Raw genomic sequence first — 27,073 nt, 5'->3', positions numbered from 1 at the left:
GTGATTATTCCTCAGACAATAATCGTACCAACAAAATCTATAATCGTTGCATCCCTAAGTTACGCCTTCTTTTTTTGCGTGAACATTTGGGCGGTGTTATGCAAATCTTCCCACATCGTGACGTAGACATGTGGGGGCGTGTTAGAACAAGCCGTTTTAGGTAGGCGTGGTTGATTCTTAACTTTTATAAAGAATATCTCTTTGGATTTGAGACTTTAGTCTTTGCAACTTTACAGATCTTCTTTATGCACCAAGAGCTTGTAACACTCCATAGAGAAAGGAAAAATTGAAATCGCCTCATATGACCCCTTTAAGGAACTGACAAATCCAGTCATACTGACACAAACAGAATGTTCTTGCAAGCTCCCTTACAATAAAAAATAACTACACTGATCGCTGCAAAACTAAAAATAGCCCCTAGAAAACAAAACCCTGCAATAACTTGCACCACATGAGCAATGCACATAATTTCTATATTAAATCTGTGTTGGTAGCTGTAATTGCTAACCATCAAAACATCATGGTGGTAAAGGAACTTGCTCATGCATGAGTAACAGAGTAAACAGAGACGAGAAAACGATAAACAAAATGAAAATGAGGTTCTGTAGTACCAAGAAATAGCTTATTAAGAGAATTGAAAATATGAAAGCCAGTTTCCTTATGGAATTAATTCACCTGAATCAGTGAATAAACTGTCAGTCGTCTAGCTCAAAACATGTTTATGATCTAGAATCTAGATTATGATGTTCATAAACCTGCCAGGCAACTCATGACTCAACACTAGTTTAAGCACAGACACAACTGGGACTTTTTGTTTTTACTGTCCAAACGCCCCAAATACGATCGATATTGCATTCGCGACGGAACTGGCAGCGTAAACGCTGCTTCTGACGTCCGTGGTTTTCGCAGTTTTATCAGCTGTATGTCAGGGTGTTTGGGTGTTAGCAGCCAGGCTAACTGTTGCTAAACACAGCAGTTTATCAGACCAGTCTATCACCTATTTCCCAGCACCGACAGCTCAAAAAGCTAGTCAAACAGAATATCTACGCCAAAACCCACTTATAAACACCGGTAAAATGGAGCTATTTGTCGTTTTGACCGTGTATTGACTTATAAAGCAGCATGTTCAGTACCTTGGGAGGAGTTGTGGCCGCCATGTCGACTGCTATATAGACTACGTAGCACCGCTCACGTGCCTGTCAGAGATCCACAACAACACTGACGAGTCATTTTCCGCATGGCCAACTCCACGCATGCGCACTGATATATTTGTTCAATAATAATAATAATAATAATAATAATAATAACAATAACAATAACAACAACAATAATAATAATAATAATAATTAGAAGTTTGCAGTGGTTGCCCTGAAACTGCTTTACATGTGTTTTTGCTACCATGTTATTATATTTACATGTATTTACTTAATTTATATTATATTTATATATTTACTTGTTAATTTACTATCAAAAAATTTTCTAACTTTGTGACGTTACTGTGTGAAATCACAAACCGTATTAAGCACTATTTGAATGAAAAAGCTATCGAGATTTTATGTATTTGTAATTTGTATAATTGGGAAATATAAATTGTTTATATGTCTTGTTTTGTCTCGTTTTTGTTTTCTCGAGTATCCTCAATTCCCTGTCATTTTAGCTTCTTTTCTCTCTCTCTCTCTCTTTTTCCTGAAATTCAGATCTTTTTTTACTGAATTTTCAACAAGGAGAAACAGTTACAAAACATACATCCACATATGCATCGTAATCGACTAGTTATACCTCTTACGACAAAAATCTGTCATATTGCTGCTATTATATCTATTATCCTTCTTCGACAACAGAAACGTCTTTTCAGTTTTACTGTTGTTCTTTATATATGTATAAAAAATAAGGAATCATAAAAAAATCTTTAAGTTAGTGGAAAACTATCTACTATTGGGTACAACTGACATTATTTTACTAATGTTATATTTTCCGAACACAGTAAGAATTTTAATTGTATTGTCAATCTCCAATCTCTAATAAAAAAATGGTATCACAATTCATAAACAAGACCATTTTATCAGTTATTTGAATTATTTTGTCAGAAACTTCAAAAACAATTAACGAAATTTGAGAACAAAAAGATTTAGTATAAATACAACTGAAAAAGTCAGGCTTTATGTACTGGCTCTACATTATTCGCAGACGAGCTTCGATTGCCCTCTAGTGGTTCACACTACAATGAGACTTTTATTTTGAAAAGTAACTCACACTGGCGGCAGTGTTGCCAAGTCCGCGGTTTTCCCGCGGAATTGGGCTACTTCATCACTGTTGCCGCGGGTTGTTTTTCATGTCCGCGGGTTAAAGCGACCCCAATAACGTGATATTTAGCCCCTGGAGTGTGAATTTTACCAGGGGAACCCCGTCAAAAACGTGTATTTTATCCCCCGGAACGCAATTTTTAACGGGGAGCCCCCCTTGAAATGCGATTGGGCTAGTTTTGAGTAGCAATTGGGCGGGTTTTGTTGTGAAAACCTGGCAACCCTGACTGGCGGGAAACTTTTTGTGTCGGTAACGTTATATGATCATGCATAGCTACGGATCCTGAGAAGTGAGTGTATTTATTTACGAATGTAGCATACTTCTGTGCATTCATGTAGAAAGTCAACTGTGGAGTGAAGGTAATATTTTACTTGTTTTGTCTTGTCAACGTTTCAGATGATTAGGTCTACAGAGCAGGAATAATTGTGTGATTTGTGAATCCTGACACAGAGGAAACAGATAAAGGAATGGTTCAAATAGTCATTTCAAGGTTGGTGTGAAGACTTAAGCTATATTTTTACAGGTCATGGTCTAAAAGTGCTTGTTGGAAATGGTTTACGGTGTGTTCTGCAGTAAAGCTGGTGAAGGTCCAGCTGAATGGCTGCTGGTGGAGCTGCAGGGAGAAATTGTGTCCAGACAGAATACTGGACTTGCAGGAAATCTGATGGGAGACCTGCACTACACTAAAGAGGTTTGTCCTTCTCTAGTAATTGGTCACATCAAAGCCCCACCCCCCCCAAAACAATATATTATTTATTTATTTATTTGGACTAAATATGGAAACAAATCAAATTATAAAACACTTTTATATCTATTTACCAATGGTAAATTATTGATTTTTCCTCTCTCCAAGAGTGTACCGGTCCTTGTAGTCGGACATCACATCCGCTATGGCAAACAGGTTAAACTGGAGAAGCCCTTTGCTGTTCTGATGAAGCATTCCGGACTCTCTCAGGATGAAGAGGAAAACATGGAAACCAACCAAGAGAACCCCAACATCTTACACCGTTTCCGCCCTCATTAAAAAGAAGCTCATCTTTAAAGGGGTCATATGATGCGATTTCATTTTTTCCTTTCTCTTTGGAGTGTTACAAGCTCTTTACACCAAATACACAAAATAATGTTCTTTTTAGCAGCATCATATGACCCCTTTAAAACCCGACCAAAACCCATTATCACTAATGTGCCAAAGAAAGTATAACTTATGTCCAGATATCAGAGACTAACTGATCAGCACAAAATTCTAGATTTATAACCATATGTGAATATATACATGTGGTTTTGAATAGTGGGTTAGAATCTTTGTACATTGTTGTCAGGAATGTGTAATTGACAATAATGTTGAACAAATATAATTAAAGGGGTCATATGATGCTTTTTTAAAGATCATTATTTTGTGTATTTGGTGTAACAGAATATGTTGACATGCTTTAATGTTCAAAAAACACATTATTTTTCAAATAGTGCACATTTGCGGCGGGATTATGCAAATATTTCCACATAGTGGGGTAGATATGTGGGGGCGTGTTAGAATGAGCCGTTTTAGGGGGGCGTGGCAGAGTCTTAACTTTGATAAAGAATATCTCTTTGGTTTTGAGACTTTAGTCTTTGCAACTTCAGGGATCTTATCTATGCACAATCAGCTTGTAACACTCCAAAGAGAAAGGAAAACTTGAAATCGCATCATATGACCCCTTTAATCTAAGTAATAGGCCAAAAGTACATTTTAAAATCAAAAAAGAAAGAAAGAAAGAAAATGCTCCCTTTTCAATTTAAGTTTATTGTATTGAAACAACAGTTACGAGTGTTTGCAAAAATAATTACATGGGAAATGTCCAAATGTAAAGAATCCAGCTTCTTTTACATACAACAGAATGTACATAAATACATAAAACATCATATGTAAAGTTCATGTGAGATTAAAAGACCATGATGGCCATTTCTAGGTATTGTACACTTTGGAAGTACAGGTTAGCTGTGACACGCAGACTAAATGGTGCCAATCCATTAACACTTGAATATTTAATTTTGTGAGTAGACGTAAGCTGCCAATGGTGATCTGTAAAACAACTGTGCATTTTGGTTAAAAACACTTAACCTCTCCTATTATGGATTATGGATAATTTATTATTCCCTAATCTGTACAGTGTTATGAAAATAACTTAATATGTTTTCCATAAAATAAAATTTCCTAGGAAAATGTGTCAGGATTCTTGCATGTTTAAAATATCTTAGAATTTTACATTACAAAAATATACAGTATATTACTTTACAATACACTTGAAAGTATCATCAAGTTTTCACTGATAAAATAAATTTAACCATCTACATATTAATTGGTTGTGTTTGCCAGACAGCAGAGCAAACCCCCCCCCCATCCCATTTTTTTAAAATTCATTTTTAAGTCCCTCACTCTGTTCCTGAGGAGCATATCAGCCATCCAGCCTACAACTGAATTGCATAAAATCTGAAAACACACAAAAGTGAACAATGCAATCCCAAGTTTGACTGTAAACATGGTATAGTTCTGGTTTCTTAATTGTATTGCGTCATCAGAGTCATATTATTTTTGCAGCCTTAGAGGATGCTGCAGTCCACAGCAGTTCACTGTTAAGACAGAGTTATCACATGTGATGCACAAGCAAAAGTCGAGCGGGCAAATGTTTCATAAACTCGAAGCTTCTCTCTAAACTTGCACACATATTCACACTAGCCTCAGTGTTTAGGTCTCTGCCAGAGTTTAATGTGTGTTTTGGGGGGAAGGGAGCAGAGAAAGTGGTGAACCGCTACCAAAGTAAATCTACTAATTTGTTGCATGGGTGGGTTGAGGGTGGAAAAGCAGTCCACTGTACACCTTTGATCCATATATGGTAATCCTTAAAACCACCTAACATTGCATACCATAAACAACTTCAGTCCCCTTTTTTTGCTTTTATCTTTCTAGCTAACCGAACATTTTAATTAAACTAATGGAAATAAAATAGTATATATGTTATATATATATATACATACTATAAAATAGTATATGTGTTAAATAGTTTATATGTTATAGGAAAGGGTCGTAAGAATTTGCAAAGGTGGTCAGATTCTGTAACATCAGGCTAACATGCAAAATTAGCTAACATACTTTATATAAATAATCAGTTTGGGGGTGAGAAAAAGCTGTAACATCATGACATCACAGGTCCACATCATGCCTCTTAGGTTAAAAATAATCTCACCAGGTAGTGAAGCATGAATGAAATGTTATTAAATTATAAGCCTCTATAGAAAATGACTATTAGAAATGCTATTCAAAGTCTGTAAACAGATGTAATGTGTAAAGTTTCAGGCAGTATAACTGGACAGTTTTTTTTATATAATGTAACACTGTTTATGCTTTGAAGTTCTCAGAACTAGGGGAAAAATTGTAATAGTTTAAGTATTACTGACCATGTTTGTTATGTCTCTGGTTCTACCACCTATAATGAAAATAATTAAAAAACTAATTTATCTTATACTTCTAGCAAGTTTGTCTTATAGGTAAAAAAGGAGAATGGGAATAAAAATAGGAGACCAATCTTTCCTCCATTTTTTTTTTTTTTTTAACTAACACACTGGAACAAAACATTCTAGATGCTAGAGAAAATCCTCTTTGGTTGCCTGACACTATCCATTTACTGGAACTGGATGTTACTATATACATCTTGAACTGTAAACATGTACAGTGTAGTAAATATTTGTGGAGTACCATAAAATTCTCATTTAAATGCTGTTTGTTCTTTCTTGAATGTTCTATCATGCTACCCCACAAAAGGATCTGCAGCACCACAATTTCTAATGATGAAATATAGAATTATGCTGGATTGTCAGATAAAAGACGTTAAAATACTGACTGGGTTTGGCAAACTCAATGTCTTATGCAGGTTTCCTCAAGTGTTGGCACACATCTCTCTATCCTTGAAAGTTCACATTCTGTCTAATTATAATTCCAAGCACCAATATAGCCCCTTAACTTAATATGAGTGTGCCAGCTTAACTACATTAACTTATTTCTCTTACACTAACCTTTGGCTCAACTTTTTGTTTCCACCTTGGCTGGCCGCCTCTTTATTGTGTGCTTTATAATCAGGAGAAGCACCATTCCTGATGTCAGTTTTTGTAAATTATGGCTCTCTCAAAAACTCCACTGTTTGAAACCTCTCAAGTAGCCATAGCTAACAACATCCGACAGCTTGGACTTGCACATGATCCATAATTATAACCAAGATTGCAGCACCAGGTAAAGACGGGGCCATTTCAAATGAGCCCTGACAGCACGTAGAGATCTTTTGGAGAGACCATGCTAGGCTTCGGCATAGGATAGGTGATACTGTTCCTCTCTTTTGTTACAGCGCTTAGCCACTATGGCCAGGTAGAGCACCAGGAGTATGAGCCAGTAACAGGCATAGAGGATGGTGCCTGCAATGAGAAGAGCCTTTTCTGTCTCACTAAATGGCTCTTGCACCTCACAGTAAATGGTGTAAACCACGCCACCGAGCAGTATGGCTGCCCACACGGTCACAGGCACAGCCCCAATAAGGTTTACCACTATCTTTTTCCTGCCTGATGTTCCCCAACCTGCTTTGTTAATAGTCAACAGGGCAAAGATCTTAGCAGGCAGCAGGCTTGACATGTAGAGTAGTGAATACAGTGACATGAAGATCATGACAAGCCTGCCCCGGAGGAAGCAGGCATAGGTGGCTTTCACCATGCCCACCAGTTGGACTGTTAGCAAGAAGAGCAAGATGTTCCATAACCGGCCTCGGTAGAACAGGTGGATGACTGTAGCCACCAGAAAGAAAGGGAAGAACCCGGTGACCACAGATTCATAGGTCATCCAGAGGCTGTGCTTGTGGAACCAAAGGGCGTTGTAGAGCCACTCTCGAAAGTAAGACTTGCTCCAGCGGGTCTGCTGGTTGAGCCAGCGCAGATATTGCGTGGGGGTCTCAGTTTGGCATTGTGAGCGTGCCGTGAACTTGGTTTTGTAGCCAAAGCTGAGGACGCGGTTGGTGAGGTGGCGATCATCCCCGAAGCTGCACTTGCTTCCTAGGAAAGTCTGATGGTACCAGGGCTCCAGGAACTGCTGAAGAAGAGAGTTGCGGTACATTCCCAGTGGTCCACTGATACACTGCACACATCCGAAGTAAGACTGGCATGCCCGCTCCACGTTGAAGGCCATCCAGTAACGGACACTGCTCAGGAAGGAGATCCAGGAGTCGTACTTGTTCAGAATCTGAAAGAGACAATGAAAGAACTTTTGGTGAGTACTCTATAAAGAAGAAACCCACTGGAAAACTTCTCAAATTAGTTTGTTGAAAGGGACATAAAAATGACTAAAATAGGCAAATTTCTCACCTGAACATCTCCTCCAACACCACCCACTTCCGGATCCTCCTCTAGAACCTTCAGCATCTCAATGGTGCATGCTGGATCAAGTACAGTGTCGGAATCACATACCTGCAAACAAAACCAAGAGATATATACAATGAATTAGAAGACTTCTCAAGAATTTAACTCATGTACAACTGTTTTCCTTTTTTCAAGCGAGGCTGATGTTGACAATGATTGTCTGAACAATGCAAGGACTGTTGAAAGAAACTAGTGGCACCACAAACATTGGCTCACAGATGTTTCAAGGTCATCTTTGTGTCTGAAGATATCAGTCATATGTTGAACAATGAAAGGCTGATGACAGCACAGGTGTGTTCAGGACTACAGGTGAAGGTAAATAGTAAGACTGAACTTTGACCTCAGTGTTGCAAGGATTCGGATTACAGTGGCATTGAGGAAACTATAAGGTGATAGCAGACTATGAATAGTGACAGTAAATTGTTGGCTCACCAATATTAAAGTAATTTGGCCTTCTGAGAGCAACAAGTAAGCATGTCTGGAATGCATGCTATTTATTCCTATTACTTTAGGGGTAATTGTCGTATTATTGTGTGAACATTTATTCATGGATTCAGGATTCTTTCCGTTTTATTAATTTTAGGTTGTTAGTGGGGTCTAGACTTACCTGTATGTAATCCACAGTATCTCCCAGTGCTTTGAAGGCTGTATACATGACCTCCCTCTTGCCGCCCCACTCTTGCATGATGCAGGAGTAACGACAGCTCCGCACCACCCTGGCCACCCGTGCAGCCTCCTCAGCATGCAACGAACCTTTCCCTCCTCCCCCATCCCCGTCCCTATGGTAATTCCCCTTCCACACCACACAGCCTGTCTGCTCCACTCCCCCCATCACCTCCTGGAAGATGTCCATCATGTAAGCATCCTCCTGCCGATTCCCATCCACCACCAGCACTACTTTAAGGCCGGGAAAAGAAATGCGGCGAATGCTCCGAAGACACTTGCAAAGGTAGTCCGGATCCTCCTGATAGGCTGCGATGCAGAGGGCCACAGTGCGCCGCAGGTGCTGGGGTCTGGAAGGGCCACGCATTTGTCGGTGCTCTAGGAAGGCAAAGAGGCTCTGCAGGAGGAGGTGAAGGGATAGAAAGGCACCGTACAAGCCAAAAGACAGGTGGTGCTGCTCGGTGTGGATGAACTGGTAACCTGTCACATAAGCCAGTAGGATGGCAAAAAGCACCACTGCCGCAAATAGGGTGGTGATGAAGATCCGCAACGCAGTGCCAAAGCGAGAGGGCATCTGAAGAGAGAGAAAAAGAGATGACATAATTAAGGGTAGAAAAAACATCATTACCTCTTCTTTTCTCTCCTTACCTGACCATTTCTTCTTTTCTCCCCACCAACAAGTAGCTCTTTCTCTATAGTGGAACAGTGATGTTTAACAAGTTTTGAAACGGCACAAATCCAAATATCAACAGCAAATATCCTAGTAGACATGTAGGGAGATCTTATGTATTTTAGTAATAAGAATTTAATTTTAATTTAAATTACAGTGAATCTCATGACGACATGAATTCACCCCAAAATCAATAGGGAAAAAAAGAAATTATAATAATAAAAAATAGAAATCATATTTTGAATAAATAAAAAAAATCTTATTTTTATGACCATCAAGATTTTTTGCATCCATGCATTTTACCTCCAAATTCCCATTAATCTAATGTGTACAGATGTTTTAATTTTAAGTGTTTGTTATTCCTAATGTAATTATTTCCAATTAATATATCATTATATAAAACCGTAGACGTAGAAATAATAATTATGTTTAATAAAGCCAGCATTAAAGCTCTACAACAAATACTAATATTATGTATTTTACAACTTTTAATTGTATTTTATTTTTTGCATTATGGTAATAAGAATGGGATTAGTTTAACATTAAAGTAAAGAGAATTTGGGAGAGAAAAATTTATATATATATATATATATATTACTTATTTATTTTTTGACAGGCTTTGTGAGATTCACCGACAGAAAGGGAACAAAAGAAGTATGATTCAATCATTTTAATGTATATATATATAAAAAAAAAAACTTGGCAACAACTGACATTGTGACAATATTAGAATACTACAAACTTCATGTGAAACTCTCTCTCAGTCACTCTCTCTCTCTCTCTGTCTTTCTCACTTTTTTCTCAGGTTAATGACTTTAATTAAAGGCTAGAATGAGTTTGGCAGGTAATCAGTGGCAGCCAGACTAGGGAACAATCCCCCCCTTTCATTCATTCAATTGCCTCCTGGTCCCCCTTTCATGAAAGAAAGAGCCGCTTCACTCAGTGCCCTTATATCATAACAGCCACCGCAATGGAGAAGAGTGGCAGAAAAACGCTGACTTCCATTGAAGTGATTGTTGATTTTTCTACCACAGTAACTGACTGTTCTCACAGCTATTTACAGCTGCACCAGACCAGTACTTAGCTGTTTTACGTCATATAATTCCAAGAAATACATAACTGATCCTTTCATATTAGCAATTTGGGTTTAACTTTAAGCAATGTATATGGAGTTAGAAATGCCAAAATTCCCAAATGTTGCCTGTGCACTATAATGGATTTATCCCTTTCTTGTCTTGTCCTATACATTTACCTGTGATATGAACAAAGACAAACCGTATAGACCCTGAGGGTCAGATAGAGACAGCAGGCAGAGTGTTATGTTTGACCGTAATTAGAGGGAATCTTCCTGCGGAGGCTTGTTAGCTCAGAGGGACGGGTGTGAAGAAGAGCCCCATGTCAAACAGGACACTAACCATCACTCAGTCCCCAAACACTGCAAACAAACCCACTACCATATGTGTGATGACAGGCATAAAGGTGTTCAAACTACAGCCTTTGATCACTTGGTAGGATTGTTATGTCAACTTAAGATGCACAACCAAGATTAGTGGCAAATGCAATTATTTGCTACATTGCAATCTGCGTAACCCCTGGATGTCACAGTATATGCCAGAATACAATGACTGAAAATGAATCATCTTTTAACTTTTGACAAATAAAAAAGGTCAGAGGTCAATGGTTACTCACTGTTGTCATGGTGAGATATTCACGACCCGGGTGGAGATCAGTCCATGAGAGCTCAATTATCTCAAATCCTTATTTATGCCTTGAATAAATCTATTTAATTCCATAAGCTGCAGGATGTTGTTCTCAGGTCTGTTTGTCTTGTGAGTAATGGTAGGGGATGATCATGGGCAATCATGCATTCTCAGCCCTGACAGAAGTAGACAGGATCCAGAAGTGCTGTATGAAGTCATAGGTGCATTGCAGGTTGGTAGGGGGGGTAACCAGCCGAAGCCTCTTGATAGTCTGTATTCTCAGGTGTGGACCAGACAGAATGAGGACTTTTGGATGCAGGATAGGACACTGACAAAGGGAGGAGGTGGGAGAGGAATGAAGGGGGGCTGGGAATCACCAGGACCGAAGAGGGAGGGCAGCAGGTGAGAGGAAGTGAGATGAATGGCTGGAAGGGAGAGCATGATGTGTTTGGGTAAATTGAGTATGTGCCAGTACAATGTACTAATGTACATTATAATTATAATGATCAACTGAAATAATGATCAAATGAGACTGTCAGATACAGAATATACAACGTTTAAACTTTTTAAACCGCATTCTCCACAGTCATGTCATGATGTGATTGGTGTTATAGCTCCTTAACAAGAAGACTCGGCTTGCTATATACTTGAATTCTTAAAATTGTTAATGGGTCAATGATGTGATGCTTTTTTATTTATTTAATTAATTAATTAATTTCTGCCCTGGATCTATTAAGTTATTTAAAAATACATAAAAAATGTAATTCATTTAACAATATAAAAATGACTTGAATAAATTTCTTCTATGACAAACATGGCTTCAGTTTCTGAATTAAATTTTTATATTTTTTTTTTTAAGTCAAAATTGTCTAGGTAGTGTAACTTAATGGAGATTCTAAGAAATAAAATAAAATAAATACAAAAATAAGAAGTGACATTCAAAAATATTAAAAAAAATACTTTATTTTATATATGCCATATGCCAAATATTTCATATGTAAATAAAAAGAAAATAAAACAAAACACTAGGGGGCACCTACAGAGATTTCAGCCTCTCACATCCAATATCCAATATCCAAAGCACCCAGAATCATGTATTCCTTGCGTTTTAATAATTTAATGTTCACATTCAGTTATATAAAACTGATTTAACAATATTGAAATAAACTTTATAAAACACATCAGATTTCCACAAAAACACATTGGACTTGCATGTAATAATTAACAAGTCTATTGTAAATTCTGTGCTGGGGTGAATCTTGAACATTTGCTCATTATTCTGGTCCCAGGCAAAGTGAACAAACCCAGAAGCATTTTTCAAAACTCTCACCAGACCCTTGTGTTGTCAATGTTGGAGCTAAACTCTGCAGGAAAGTGGATCTCGCGAGCCAGATTTGAGGATCACTGATCTACTATATGATGACATGGAAACTAAACAGACATAATTTTCCTTAATCGGGCAACAACTATTAAAACACAAATTATGAAGCTTTCCCGTTTTACCCCGTCCTGCTGCCCACTTATTTACTAAGCCTCAAGGCACTAACAAGGGTGCCAGCAAACCATGGGCCTTATTCCACTAGGACTAAGACTACAATTACTAAAAACACACATATGAGGACCTTAAAAATCTCAAACATTCACTGATTCTCTCAAGTTCAATACTAAAAGCTATCCATAACCATTTATTTTTAAGTTATTTAGTGCAGCAGTGATTTTTTAGTACCCTATACAAACACAAGCTTACAGTAACCTATCTGTGTGAAAACACAGCCACCCAACCTAAAATTCCACTCTTTGACTCTCTCTCAATTTTAGTATCACACACACATACAACCACACAATGAACATATGACAGAGCTCTCAAGCTGCATGCTTTCATATTTCAATCCACTCCCACAATAAACACAGACACAAGATGAAACTCAAGTTGAATTAAACGTCTCTTACCTTCCCAGCCCCGCAGATGTGACGGTGGGCTCTCTCTCTTTCTCTCTGAGCCAGTGTGTGCGAGTGTGTGTCTGCCAGGCGTCTGCTCCACTCCTCTTCACCACAGTGGAGCACAGCACCGTCCTTGTTCAGCCTCCTGCTCACACTACATCTTTATTCCAGCCACACTTAATTCAGGAGATCCCTTATCCAAAAATACAGCACCATTGCCCTCCTCCTCCTCCTCTGCTTCCCTCCCCTTCTTTTTTTGTCTCTGCCTCCCTCTCCTCCTGAGGCATGAAGGCCTCTGATATCAGCTCTGAATTAAGTTCTCACCTGATGTGAGGAGGTCAGGGGTCCACCGATGGACCTCATTCCTCTGTGTCAGTGCTGTACTGCAGTGGCATCGTTCTGCAGTGCAGCCCGAAATCCTTCAAGGTCCCTTCTCTGTGCTTTTCCCCCTGCTCTGCAGTGCAGCCAGCCTTCAACAAGACTCGGGACTGTTTAAGCAGGCACCCTCTTCTCTTGGCTACACACACACCCTCTCAATGCATCCTTTATTGGGTTATTTATTTATCTATCACCCCTCCCTGCACCCCTCCTGCTGGCAGCCTGCAGGTCCAACACCGGCTGATGAAGAGATCTGCGAGAGAAGGAAGAGAAAGATAGACTGCAGCAGGATCGGACATAATCAATATCCACTGTATCTCCAAACATTCCTATCTCAGTTGTGTCTTTCTCCGGCACCCAATGAAAACTTGCTCTGTTTTTGAAACGATCCAAGTGCAATAAACAAAAAACAACAGTCCATTCTCTCTCTTTAACTCTTAGAATTAAACGGGCAGTTCATTTTTGCTATTATGCCTTTAAGGCTGCTATATAAGCATTATTATTTACAGGCAAAATGAGCATTCCTACTTTGGTATGCTTTGCACGCAGCTGAAATTTGCTGTCAGGTGTAATATCATTTATACTAATGTATAGAGTAACGGCTCCATCCATCAATAACTGCCCATTTGCAAAGTCTAAAAAAAAGTCAAAGTCAAAGTAAGTAAAAAAAAAAAAATAATAAATTAAAAAAAAAGTTTAACAACCTATCTGTGATTTTTGTTTTATTTGTTATTTGAATGTTTAGGAATTATATATATTCTGACTTCTCCTTATTCTCTAAGTTTCTGAACACAGAAAATGCAAATATGGTCGTAATGATGTAAATATGGACAACATAAAATCTAAACTGGCCATATTAACTTTCAAAAAAAGCATTACTGGTGAATGTTTCCTCTATGTATATTATTTCAACAACAAAAAAACAGTCTCTCTTTGTAATCAAAATGTAATAACTTCAGCATTTAGGTATTGTTTTAGCTAACTCCCATTAAGTCTGGCTACATTGTTATTGAACGCCCTCAAAATTCCTGTCCCACATTTGTTCCTGCTTCACTCAGAAATACTTAAAGGGATAGTTTACCCAAAAATAAAAATCTGCCATCATATACTCACTCCCATGTTGTTCCAAACCTATATGACCTTCTGTATATAACCTATATTTCACCTTCTGTGAAATACAAAAGAAGACACAAAAATAAAAATCTGCCATCATATACTCACTCCCATGTTGTTCCAAACCTATATGACTGACTTCTGTGAAATACAAAAGAAGACATTTTGAAGAATGTTTGCAACCAATCAGTTTTGGTAACCATGGACTTCCAAAATTCAAAAGACATTTCTTAAAATATCTAATTTTACATTCTACAGAGGAAAGAAAGTCGTACAGTTTTAGAACAACATGAGTAAATAATGACAAAATGTACATTTTTTGGATGAACTATATTCCTTTAAAGGGGTGGTTGATTGCGATTTCACTTTTTTAACGTTAGTTAGTGTGTAATGTTGCTGTTTGAGCATAAACAATATCTGCAAAGTTAGTAAGCTGAAAGTTCAATGCAAACGGAGATATCGTCTTTTAAAATTCTGGCAGTTTAATGCCTACAAAAACGGCTGGTAGGGACTACAACAAGTTACTTCCCGGGTTCATGACGTAACAAACCAAGATAAACCCCGAAAAAACGAAGCATTAACACGTTAGAGACTGCAACCCATAAACACAATCAAGCCTAGAAAAAAAACAGTGAACCACACCTTTAACATTACAATCCTTAGCACAATCCTTTGCGAAGATCAATCCATACTGACTTTAATACAAGCAAATATAATACCCACACAAATGCTTTATGTGTACAGTGTGAACTACTTTTAGCAGGTGAATGGTTGGTTCACCTCTATTAGCTTACAGCACAGGAACTTGTGGCACTGCAACCCAACCCAGATGTTCAGACATGTGCTTACACTTACACTGACTTTAAAACTGTCCTAGCGAAGGGAAAAAGAAACTGTTAACGACAGAATAATATAAACACATTAGACCATCTTTGGAAAAATAAAAACTTTTTATTTTATTTCAGAGACCCCTTATGACCAAACGTAGTTAACGTAAATGCTAACATTTTAATTGGTACATACATTTTACATGGTATTTAACCAGCTCTGGTTTGGTGCAGACCCAGGAGGTCAGGAAGCCATAGAAACGGTTAACATGAATGGAAATTTTCAGTATTGTGCAGTGGGGGGAAATTTAGGAGAATGACTAATTGCCCTGTCGCTTCTTACAATGATGTCATGACCTAGCCATCTTTATATGTACCACAAACATTCGATAAAAAGCAAACAGGCATTTTATCACCAGTGCAGAATAGAGTGGAAACAAGCTACCGCAGTGCTCTTTACACAGCTTGTGGTGCCCTCTAACCTCAGTGTACCAGATAACAAAAGCCATAATGCTAGTTTATCAATGCTAAGACAGGTTTTTTGGTTTGAGAATTAAAATATGGGTGTGAAAAATGAGAAGAACCCCCCTGAAAATGTATAAATCTTTCAATTACTACAAGTAGAAAAAATTTAATGGATGGTGGAAATCTACGAGGAAATCCTCTGTCTATAAAGAGGTTATGTTAGTCCTGGAGCATTTTCAAGGAAGTACCACAATCTTTTTCTCAAGTTTCTGCTGAGGGAAGATGAACCTCTTCATGACATCATCCAGCTCCTCCAGAGCGAGTTGAGCGTGGATTACAGCCACCTCATCTGGGTCCGACCGCACCACCCACTTCAGAGCCCGATACAGCTCCAATAAAACATCCCCAAGAACCTGAAAAGCAAAAGGAGAGAGAAAACCACTTAGTAAGCAGATGTACTGTTTTACTGTACAACTCAATGTGAGAAAAAGAACAAACGAGGAAGAGAAAATAATGAGTACAGTATGTCTCTTGAGGCAGATGGTCTCTTGACTTTCTCCCTTATAGCAGGAGAGAGCTTTTGTGAGCAGTCAGCTGTTTTATGTTCACACTAAGAGGACACCAGGCATTGTGACTTATGGTTTACCTGGACATTGAACAAGCCGTCTCATTATTTACTGCAACAGCTGTACAGAGTAACAACCGTTCCTCATACCAGAAGGACCTTTGTGAAGCTGCATCCTGGGAAACCCAACAGACGGGGATGACAGATATGACTTTGCACACGGGCCAATGCCAAGGTGCATGCAAGGGACAGCACCGCCTGAGCCTGTCTGATAAACCCAGTCCTATAAAGTGCATGTGCAAATATTTCAAGAGTCAGGGTACTAACTAGGGTGGACACTGGTGCTGTAAATCAGGGTGTCAAAAGTATAAAAGGTCATTTGCAGCAGCAGTGGCCAGTTCAGTCGGCTGAGTTCATGGGATCAGTTCATGTGTGTTTATAGAGGGAGTTTAAGATGCATTTCATGTGGACAAACCCAAAAAATTCCAAGTGTTGCAAAGTCAAGTAGTAAAAGGACAAAGCAGATGGAGATTTAGCAGTCTGACATTTTATGTCAACATCTCTACAAAATTAAACAAATACTTGTCTAAAAGAATGTTATTATTACCAAAAAATATTTTTGTATAAATTACAATTTGATAAAACAAACAACAACAACAAAAAACATTATCTTAAATTTAATTTCTATGATTTCTATTATTTATTTGTTTTGTCTTTATTTTGTTAAAAATGTAAATATTATAAATAAGTAATTATGTTTAATCATTTACTTATTTAATTTACTGAATTTATTAGGGTTCAATAAGGTTTCGTTTTAATTTTCTCTAACAATAGTAAAGCTCTAAACTTGTGATACATAACATTTTATAAAATAATTCAAAGCAAACTTCTAACCCTAAAAGCTAAACTTTATTACCTCATCCTGCTCAGTAGGGACAATTTTTGGATGAACAAGGACCACCTTTTCTTCTGAAAATGTAAAATAATTAAATATTTTTAAATGGTTATCCTATGGTTTAGATGTATTAATTTTATTCATCATGTACCAAATGAGCTGTAGGAGCTATTATCTGAAATAAAAGCCATTGTTGGGAAAGTGATCAGGGCCGTGGGAACAAGGGTGTCTGCTGATAGTGATGATTAGACAAGAGCACTGGTTGTCTTACACAGCAGGTGACCTCTAAATAAGAGAGTAGAAAGTTACAGCTGCTGCTCATCAGTCCAGATGCTGGAAGAATTCCTCCCACAAAACACGTGTGATGATCTGATTACACCAGATCGGGAGACCTAACAACCTACTCCATAACCTCACACACAAGACATATTCTGTAAACTCAGAGAATGTCTTTCTTTTTTCAGAATTATTCTGAAAAGAAAAAAAAAGCGGATGTCTTTGCACATTAATAATTTGAACTCAGAGATGGGGTTTCATACCTTTAAAGAAATAGTTAAAAACATGCTGTAAATGGTATTTGTGGCACGTTGTTGACTACCACAAAAATATTTTTTTGATTTAACCATTGTAAAAAAGGAAATCAATAAAGCAATTGTACAGAACCCAAATAAATGTTTAAAAGGGTTGGGCTCCTTAAGATTATATAAAATGAAATTAAATGAAATAAATAAATAAACATTTTTATTCAGCAAGGATGCATTAAATTGACCAAAAGTCACAGTAAACATTTGTTACATATATCTTTTGAACTACTCAATATTAATCAAAGAAGTCCCACCCAAAAGAACAATTTATTTTATTTTACTTTTCAGATTGAATAAAAATACTAATAAATTTTACTTAAAACAATTTATGCAAGTGCTTTACCAAATATATTCCTTTAACGCCAGCAACTGCACAATAACAAGTTTCATGATTAACTGATCACAAATATACTCACCTGAGTGGTTTTATCACTAAGGCCCCTAAGAACCAGAGCAATGACGTGGACCACAGCTCTTCGAACCTCTGCTTCTTTGTCCATCTTTATCAGGGCGGTGAGACATGTGCTCAGCTGCAGGAACCAGCACACAAACAGAGGTCAAATACAAAGGACGTACACAGGCCATAAAGATCTGCAATGCTGCACTAGTTGATCTTAATGTCAATGCAGCGGGTCGATTGATGTCTAAACACACGCACACGGGTTTGCAGACAAGGCGGTGGAGAACAGCCTGTTGCAGACGGGCTCTTTCATAAATAAGCAGCCCAGTTAGTCACACTGACAGAGATGCTTATTCATGTTTATTCAGACCACTGCTGCAGCTCAGCCACTTACAGTAGATTTTCTCAACGACCGTATGTACAAGCACTGAAAAAAATAAACAAACTGCTTCCCAACTGTGCAAAGCAGTCACACATTTCACATATCACACAAGTATCAAAGAATACTAGATCTGCATTTCCTAAAGGAAATATCAATGCTTGCATGGCAGCAAAAGCATAATGCTAAAGTCTCAGGTAAGCTTTTAGGATTTGCTGAATAAAAAATAGTTGCATGGTACTTTAGGGCTGGGTATCCATACAGATTGATTTGATTCTGATTCACAAGCTCTCAAGTCGATTTGATTAAATTCTGATCTATTTGGGTATATTTCATTTATTAATGTCCATTTCACTTACATATGAAAAAATAACTATTCAACGAATTAACTAGCTCATAAGAGTAATTCGTGTTGTGAATTGTACAAATGCTGTACAAACACGTTTGCATCAGCCACTGAAAATAGGCAGAGTAAAAGACCAATCTTGGAATTTTAAAAATGAATGAAAAGCATTATTTTTCTTACGGTTTTCTGTTGGCTGTGTATGAGAATCAACACACAACGGATAATAAACATGTTCTGTGCCACTTTTACAGGCAGCTTATAAATAGTTAAGTCTTTTTAAAAAAAATTTTGAATGCAAATTAATTCAAGAAAGAAAACCAAACATAATTCAGTATGCAAATATTAGCATCGTTTTCAGTTTTAAATGGGAAACTCTAAAGATAAAATTCTAAAAAATAAAATGTGATAATTTTGAATGGTCAAGATTCTAAAAACGGAACATTTTCATTTACAGTGCTATTTTACATTTAAACATACATAATTAATTGCTACATTAAGATTTGTAGTCAAGAAATTGATTTTAAAAAGCAAATCAGTGAAATTGCTGCAGCTCAGGTTCATCCATCTATCACCCAGCTGCGCTAGCAGAAATCCTGATCTCAGCACTAGACGTGGTAATCTTGTGTAGAGAGATGTACATGTGTACACACACACACACACACACACACACAGCTGTGCAGAGTAAAGAGAACGATGACATCAGACTAGAAGCAGCCTTGGGAATTTGCTTTAAAAGAACTAATTACAGACTAAACGACATACAGAATCAGCTTTTCATCAGCTTGACAGGTTGTCTTGACTTTTTGAATACTAGATTGGTACTACCTCTTGTGCCAGTGGTCCGAGGGAAAACTTAAGATGTTGACAGAGTTCACCCAAATTAGAGAGGCTGCTGGCACGCACACTACTGTCCTCGTCTCGTGTGCCACTAAGGAACACACCAATCAGAGGGCGGCCATAGTGTGGAGCAAGATCACCTAAAAGATAAACAACAAGATTTTTTTTTTTATTTGTACAGATATTTATACATATTTAAAGACAAACAAAGTCTTCAAATTATAAAAAATAAACAAATTTTTTCGAATACCACATATACAGTGGACTGGATGAGAGCTCCAGTCTGAACACACATCAAACACAAAGCTGAAGTCGCCACTCCTCTTCCAATCTCTCCATCTCAGTGTGAAAGTCTGAGAAAGTCCAAAGCACGTTCCTACAGCATGAGCAAAGTCACTAAACTGGGATTTTTTGGCTTATATGAAAAGGACTCCAATAAAAATCTCCTCCTCACACTAACAGGTATTAGTGTAAGAGGAGTTAGCAATCTTTATAGGAAATTAATAAGGATAAAACAAGACAAAAGCTATTAAACTGGCTGGCAGGTGGGTCCAGAGGGTCTTGCTAAGCACCGCTGATTTTTCTGGCTCTGTTTGAGATATCATTCAAACTCTATAAAACCTTCTAGAGCCCATGTGCCAGGTCCTATTCAGACATGAATGCCCACTTCTTCAGCTGACCAATCCTCTAAACAGATCAAAAGAGCTTTAATGGCTATTGTGGACTAGATCTACAGGAAAAAAAAGTGTGTCTGAGGGGAGGAAGAAGAACACACTTCTTTGATCCTGTGCTTCTTGTTAACTGTGGCCATCTGTCCAAGCCCCTTATTAAGCAACATGTTTAATTAGAAACCAGAGGTACACTTATGCAGGAAAAGGATTTTTTAAATTACGGACTGGATGTGCACTTTATGAAACAGCCTGTTGTGGTTAGCTATTTAGTTATTACAAAATCAAGGATTTTGGGATTGAAATCAGTGTCCCATTAGATAATACTCATGGATTGAAAATGTAAATTGAGCTCAAGTGTGCGGGTGAAGTGTGTGATGCCCCCTGCTGTGTGTGAAGGCGCTATGAATGTGACAGAGAGCTGTGAGACTCATTGTGCGGTTTCAGCGGACTGTAGCAGCTGGTGGGCTTTTTCAGAGCTCGGTCTGTTAGTGTTAAGGAGCCGGGCCAAGACGACATGTCTCACACCCAGACTGAATGATCTCGAGACACAATGAATAACCGCACGCTTGTGCTGGGGATACGCCACTGCCCAGATCTGACAAACAGGTCCTGAAATGGAGCACGATTATTAAAAGAAATTATTTTGAAAGAAATACAGAAATAAAGAAATATAAAAAAGAAAGACTACAGACAGTGACTGTGCTCACCCATGGCCCTGCTGGCTCTCATTAAAACCTCGCCCACTTTGAGGCGTGTCTCTAGGGAGCACTCCCTTTTGGGGGAACCGACAGTCGCCCCAGTCTGATACTCTCCCAGCAGTCTCTGCAGAATCTGCTCAGGAAAAGAGTCAGCCAACACTGCCAACCCTGAAACAGAAAAAAGAATCAACAGCTTTGAAAAAAGACTGAAAGTCTGACAGACCCTCTTTAAGACTGGATGAATAAAAACTACCACAGAGCATTAAAATCTTAACTCAGCTATTCCTTAATAGGGCTAAAAAGGGTCGAGATGGTCCTGTATGACTATTTATGGACAAGAGGTGAGATCATATTGGTTGCAAACAGAGCTGGTTTAGCTAATCAACCCAAAATAGATCACTCTAAATCTGTTTGCTGGCCCAGAAACAACGTTCTTGTAAATCCCAAAGCTATTCCTAAAATAACCAGAGATTGATCCAGTAATTCCTGAGAAAAACACATATACAAAGAAAATCCTCCAGAACTGCTGATCAATATACACTACTGTTCAAATGTCTGGGGTCATGAAGAATTTTTTATATTTTTAAAAGAATTCTCTTACGTTCACCAAGGCTGCATTTATCTGATCACAATCACAAAACAGCAGCGCTGCACATCCATTCAGATTAACTGAAAAACAGCACAGATCGCATGGCGGAGAGTGAAACTCTGAAGCGCTCAGTCAGAGAGTGCTCGTCGAGTGAAAATATATCTGCGCTAAACTTATACTTGGCCTCCAACTCACACACTGGCGAGTAAAATCTGAGAATTTATTAGCCATTGGCTAATATTAGACATAATTTAGTCGCCAGAGTGAAGATTTAGTCGCATTTGCGAGTGATTTACTCGCAATGTAGAGGGTTGAGCAGTATTATGAAATATTATTACAATTTAAAATAACTGTTTTCTATTTTTATATTTTTTTTAAATGTAATTTATTCCTGTGATGGCAAAACTAAATTCAGCAGCCATTACTCCAGTCTTCAGTGTCACATGATCCTTCAGAATTATTCTAATATGTTGATTTGCTGCTCAAGAAAAATGTCTTATTATTATCAACTTTGAAAACAGTTGTGCTGCTTGATATTTTTATGGAAACTGATTTTTTTTTCAGGATTCTTAAATGAAGAGAACCTTCAAAAGAACAGCATTTATTTTAAATATAATGCTTTGTAACAATGTAATTTTTCTTTTTACTTTTATCGATTAAATGTGTCTATGCAAAAAAAAAAAAATCTTATACTGACCCCCCAAAAAACTTTTAAATTGTAGTATATATAAAACAAAGAATTAAGTAATTATTATTAGTGATTTAGTATATATTAAATTCTATTCAGACTCAACTGAAACCATCACAAGAACTAATATAATGACTACTTTGATGAGCTCAGGGAACAGATGCTTTGTATATTCATTATGGCAAAGCAAAAGTCTGGTCATTTAACAAAAAAAAAGGTTTATCTGAATGTCCGTATTCTTTAAGAATACTGAACACATATTGTAATGTGCCAAGGTAAAGCTGACAGTGAGTTCTGCTGGGAAAGTAAATCAGGTTCATGTAATGTCTGTTCTCTTTTACCTCCATTTACAAGTCATTCAACCAGTCAAAACCAAGCTGTTCTATTATATACCATCACAACTACAAATAAATCTAAATTTGATATTAATTTCAAAAACCATGTATAATAGTCATGTAAAAGAAATTGGCAAATGCAGGTGTGATTGTCATATTTTGTTGTATTTCTAAGGAGTTAGGTTGATTTCTTTCTTAAACTAATGAATGAATTACCTTGAATGGCAGACAGATACACAAAGGAGTCTTCATGTTCCAGGTTTTCCAGAAAGAGCTGCAACACATTGAAATAATTCACTGAAAGCTAAGCAAAGAATTAGGGCAGAGTTAATTCATTCCTTAGTCTAATTATCGCTGACAGTTTTTCAAGGAGCCATTAGCTCAGTTCTCAGCACTTTTACAGTAATGCAAATTGAAACATGTCTATGGCCTGCGGTTTTAAGAGATTTAAATGAGTTCACGTGAGGTGAAGTGGGGTGACTTTGAGAAGAATTTAAGAATAACCAAAAATTAATGCAACAGATAACATATTTATGTGTTAATACCTTAATCTCAATCAAAAAAGACAAAAAACAGACACTGATAAAAATAAATATTCAAAACATACTGAATGAATCAAAAGGGGGAAAAAACTTCCCTGAGCTACACCATGTTACTGGATTACTGGGTGTTGTCACTGTTAGTGTGACGCTCTGTGTCCATGTTTATGTGTGAATTAGTTGTATTTATGAAGCGATGGACAAAGAAGAGGCTTTTATTACAGAGAATATTAGATGAGACACTGCTGAAAGCCACTCATCATAACTAGATCCCATGAGAGTCTTCAGGCGCCCTCAAGCAAGAGGTTTTACACACCAAACATCCCATCTCATTTATAAATCATGGTCTAGACCCTCACCCACCCTCAACAACAGCACACAGGAGAAAGAGGAACACTGAAAATCACTGGCCCATATAAACAGTGTCACCCAGGGAAGAAAGAAACCCCAGGAGAGATGTGCACGTGACACCTGGCTTCTAGCATCAGAGAGAATAATGCATACTGGGAGAATAAGTGTTTATCAGATACTATGATCTTTTCCATAAAAGCAGAACTCTAGAACTCAAAATGATCAAAAAAAAAAAAAAAAACAGAAAAGGAAATATTTTTATAACCTAGATAGATGAAACGGTAATGGTACACAGGAATAAAATACCAAAAATAAATAATAATGTAACAATAACAATTATATAAAAACATTCCAATATTTAAAAAATTTTAGAATATTTCACCTTTAATAATAATAATAAATGGTACACAGGAATAAAATACCAAAAATAAATAATAATATAACAATAACAATTATATAAAAACATTCCAATATTTAAAAAAATTTAGAATATTTCACCTTTAATAATAATAATAATAATAATAATAATGTATAAAACTAATGGTAACATTTTAGAATTTATTGTATTTATATTTACAATGCATTTTGCAGAGGCTTTTCAAATTATCCACAGTATATATTTGTGTGTTCCCTGGAAATATTATGTATTTATAGAAATGTGTGGTCACATTAGCAAAATGTGAATTTTGTGAAGTCTGTGAATTTTTGCTTAGAAATAGTAAATGTGACCACTCCTTCACTTTCATATCATACATAATGGAAAATGTAATTTAAAAACATTTATGCAAGGCCAGTTTTATCTGATGGAACGACTCTCCATTGCACACACACACACATTCATATATTTCTCACTTACTGTTAGTAGTTTGTCCTTGTTCTGCAATGCCTCCTTGTCTCTATCTCTAACAGAGCGGGTCAGTGAACGCAGAGCTACGGCTCGAGAGGGGACGTCCGGGTCACAGGCCTCCAGCAGCCACTCAGAGAAAGCTTTACTAGATGAGGGCTCAGAATTTCCACAATCGGGTATTCCTCCAGCTGTCTGAAAGTCTTTAACTTCGGGTGTTACACCAGATTCTGTTGTATGTTTGGGATGGGAGATTGGTGGTGAGGAGACCTGGGGTCTGGAAAGACCTCTAGATGAGGGTGTACTAGCTGGGGGAGTTTTTGAACTGTGAACTGCAGGTTGAGCAGGACTGCGGGCAGTACTGTGCTGGGTGGCTGTTTTAGGGACAGGTTTAGGGCGATAAGCCCCATGTGTGGCAATAGTGGCCCTCAGATCAGATGCCAGTTCCTGGATGACTGGCTCTGGGTGTTTCTGGGAAATCTGCTCAAGGTGGGGCAGCAGTTCACCCATTGATGAATAATCATCTGCAGTGAGCTGAAAGAAGATATACACAGGTACAAATTGGCAGTTGATAAATAAAATGTCCATAAACAATTTTTTTCAACATCAAGATTTTAGATTAAAATTTGTATATACATTAAGACTGTCAATTGATTACAATTTTTAAATAATTAATTACATAATATGATGATTAATAAATAAATAATTACATATCAATATTGCTAAGAATCAAATTAATGTAATCCAAAGACATTAAAATCTAATGCCATATGTAATAATCATACAAAATAGAACCTTTTTGTTAAAAAAATGGTTTTTGATGACCTGTAGCATGCTACACTGCCAGACTAAATTGCTGGATTAAACTGCAAGATGTCAGCTATCCAAAAATGAGGCAACCAGCTTTTTGCGAAGAAGATTCTCACAATAGAGTGAGCAAAGGACATCAGCAAAATGTATAATAATAATACACTACCTCAGCAGCTCCAGAAAGTAGAGTGGTCACAAGCCCCATTCCCATATTGAGTGTCTGACTCTCCACTGGGCTGTCAGTGCCACGTTCCAGACTAACACATGCCCTCTGCAGCATGGATACTATGAACCCCACCACCTGTATGCAGAAAGAGAAATGTATTGCTGGCATATAAATGTCATACCTTCTCTGACACTAGTATCACTACATAAAGTAGCACAGCTGATGATATAGCACAACTGTGCCAAGAGCGTCTCATACACGTGCCCTAAATAACAGTCAGAGAGAAGATATTCTTTGTTGCGCATTAAATGGAACACATCTGGCCAGGAGATGATGTGCTCTATTTTTAGACGGCCCATGTTTCGCTATTAAAACCTCAAACAGCTTAAAAGATTTTGAAGGAAGAGAAGAGAGGGAATGCATTTCATGTTTAAATAACCTTGTATGCATGAATTCTTCTATATCACACCTGAGTGGGCTTGCGGAGCAGCTGTGTGTATGGAAGACCCTCACACATGATGGCCAACACCTGCAGCAGAGCCAGTCTCTGTCCATGTCCACTCACACGCCCCAGCAGGTGCTGCTCTAACTCCAGCAGCATCATAGATGAGGTGTCCACTTCCTGCTCAACCTCTTCCTGCTCAGCAGCCACAGCCGTTAAATCCTGGAAACAGCACGAAACAGACATATCAGATGTTCAACGAGGCTTCACCACCTAAAGTGTAGCATGCTAAAAAAAAAAATCTGGTGACCTCAGCATCCGCTTTGAAATTCAAACCACTTTAAAGGGGTCATATGATGCGATTTCAAGTTTTCCTTGCACTTACGCACTATTCTGTGACGTTTTGTAGTATAAATAGTGCGAGTAGTGCGTTCACACTGAAAATTCCAAAAAGAAAAAGTGCACTTTAAAATACCCGGATGATGCACTTAAATAACCGAAAAAATGAAGTGTGGAATGTTGGACACTTCATGCACTCAATTGTCACAGCTTTAATTACGTACCGAAGTGGGAGGGGCTATCAGACACCGATTATGAATGACAAAATAACCTTATATAATTCATACTATATATTCATACTATATATGGTTGAGTACATAGTGCATAAGTACATAGTGTATGAGTGCGTAGTGTATAGTGCGTCATTTGGGACGCAGCTCAAGTCTTCAGGTCAAGCAGAAGATAATACTTAAGTCGAAAAGTTCTTTTAAATCTCTACATTTTGCAGCATTCTTGAGGCCTCAATTTTTGCTTTAGAGTCATAAAAACATCTTTAGGACCTTCATGTATCTTATGTGTTATAGTTTGAGCTACACTGGAAAACAGACTGGCAGAGGTCAGCACCTGCAGCAGCAGTAGGAAAAACTCTCCAGGCAGGTCACTGTCCTTCATCTCTCCCAATAACTGGACCAGACACTGCATTCTCCACTGCTCACCTGAGACCTTCTCATACAGGGCGTCATCTTCATCACTGCCAAAACACACAGAAAGAGAGATAGGTAATGATTTGATAATGACTTGCTACACACACTACCACTCAAAGCTTTCTTATGCCCAGCAAGGCTGCATTTATTTCATAAAAAAAAAAAAAAACAGTAAAAACAGCAATATTGTGAAATATTATCATTTATCGTTTTCTTTTATGATATATTTTAAAGGGGTCATATGATGCGATTTCAAGTTTTCCTTTCTCTTTGGAGTGTTACAAGCTGATTGTGCATAGATAAGATCCCTGAAGTTGCAAAGACTAAAGTCTCAAAACCAAAGAGATATTCTTTATCAAAGTTAAGACTCTGCCACGCCCCCCTAAAACGGCTCGTTCTAACACGCCCCCACATATCTACCTCACTATGTGGAAATATTAGCATAATGCCGCCCAAATGT

General features: G+C 37.7%; 4 protein-coding genes across 5 annotated transcripts in view; 1 reads left to right on the top strand and 3 right to left on the bottom strand.

Annotated features, from left to right (window-relative positions):
* Positions 1 to 1,199, bottom strand: part of LOC107740325 (TBC1 domain family member 15-like) — a 9,169-nt gene extending 7,970 nt beyond the window's left edge. The window contains exon 1 of the mRNA XM_016552736.1: positions 1,134 to 1,199. Within this exon, the coding sequence (XP_016408222.1) occupies positions 1,134 to 1,157 (24 nt within the window). The 5' untranslated portion in view covers positions 1,158 to 1,199. The remainder of the gene's footprint in view (positions 1 to 1,133) is intronic.
* A 1,183-nt stretch (positions 1,200 to 2,382) lies between these two features.
* On the top strand, positions 2,383 to 3,656 carry LOC107740343 (chromosome transmission fidelity protein 8 homolog). Of its 2 annotated transcripts, none has more exons than XM_016552759.1 (4): positions 2,383 to 2,593; positions 2,701 to 2,794; positions 2,878 to 2,995; positions 3,158 to 3,341. In XM_016552759.1, the coding sequence occupies exons 2-4, from the start codon at positions 2,772 to 2,774 to the stop codon at positions 3,326 to 3,328; spliced, it is 312 nt and encodes a 103-aa protein (XP_016408245.1). In that variant the 5' UTR covers positions 2,383 to 2,593; positions 2,701 to 2,771; the 3' UTR covers positions 3,329 to 3,341. The 2 variants fall into 2 exon arrangements, with proteins under 2 accessions (XP_016408245.1, XP_016408246.1); XM_016552760.1 differs by lacking the exon at positions 2,383 to 2,593 and adding an exon at positions 3,454 to 3,656 and having other exon boundaries at positions 2,683 to 2,794; positions 3,158 to 3,340.
* A 1,647-nt stretch (positions 3,657 to 5,303) lies between these two features.
* On the bottom strand, positions 5,304 to 12,988 carry LOC107740342 (hyaluronan synthase 3-like). Its single transcript, XM_016552757.1, has 5 exons — positions 12,718 to 12,988; positions 10,757 to 11,192; positions 8,342 to 8,971; positions 7,681 to 7,782; positions 5,304 to 7,558 (listed from the first exon to the last, which is right to left on the bottom strand). The coding sequence occupies exons 2-5, from the start codon at positions 10,763 to 10,765 to the stop codon at positions 6,629 to 6,631; spliced, it is 1,671 nt and encodes a 556-aa protein (XP_016408243.1). The 5' UTR covers positions 10,766 to 11,192; positions 12,718 to 12,988; the 3' UTR covers positions 5,304 to 6,628.
* Positions 12,989 to 15,142: 2,154 nt separating this feature from the next.
* LOC107740323 (transport and Golgi organization protein 6 homolog) overlaps positions 15,143 to 27,073 on the bottom strand; it is a 17,178-nt gene continuing 5,247 nt past the window's right edge. Inside the window, 9 exon segments of the mRNA XM_016552730.1 lie at positions 15,143 to 15,904; positions 17,952 to 18,065; positions 19,486 to 19,637; positions 20,876 to 21,034; positions 22,695 to 22,752; positions 24,225 to 24,746; positions 25,189 to 25,323; positions 25,658 to 25,852; positions 26,534 to 26,660. Coding sequence (XP_016408216.1) covers positions 15,728 to 15,904; positions 17,952 to 18,065; positions 19,486 to 19,637; positions 20,876 to 21,034; positions 22,695 to 22,752; positions 24,225 to 24,746; positions 25,189 to 25,323; positions 25,658 to 25,852; positions 26,534 to 26,660 — 1,639 coding nt within the window. The 3' untranslated portion in view covers positions 15,143 to 15,727.

This window comes from Sinocyclocheilus rhinocerous, unplaced genomic scaffold (assembly GCF_001515625.1).
Source record: "Sinocyclocheilus rhinocerous isolate Xijiao unplaced genomic scaffold, SAMN03320098_v1.1 scaffold1426, whole genome shotgun sequence".
Classification (NCBI taxonomy): Eukaryota; Metazoa; Chordata; class Actinopteri; order Cypriniformes; family Cyprinidae; genus Sinocyclocheilus; species Sinocyclocheilus rhinocerous.
Note: the sequence above shows the minus strand (reverse complement) of the source record. Positions and strands in the feature narration are given on the sequence as shown.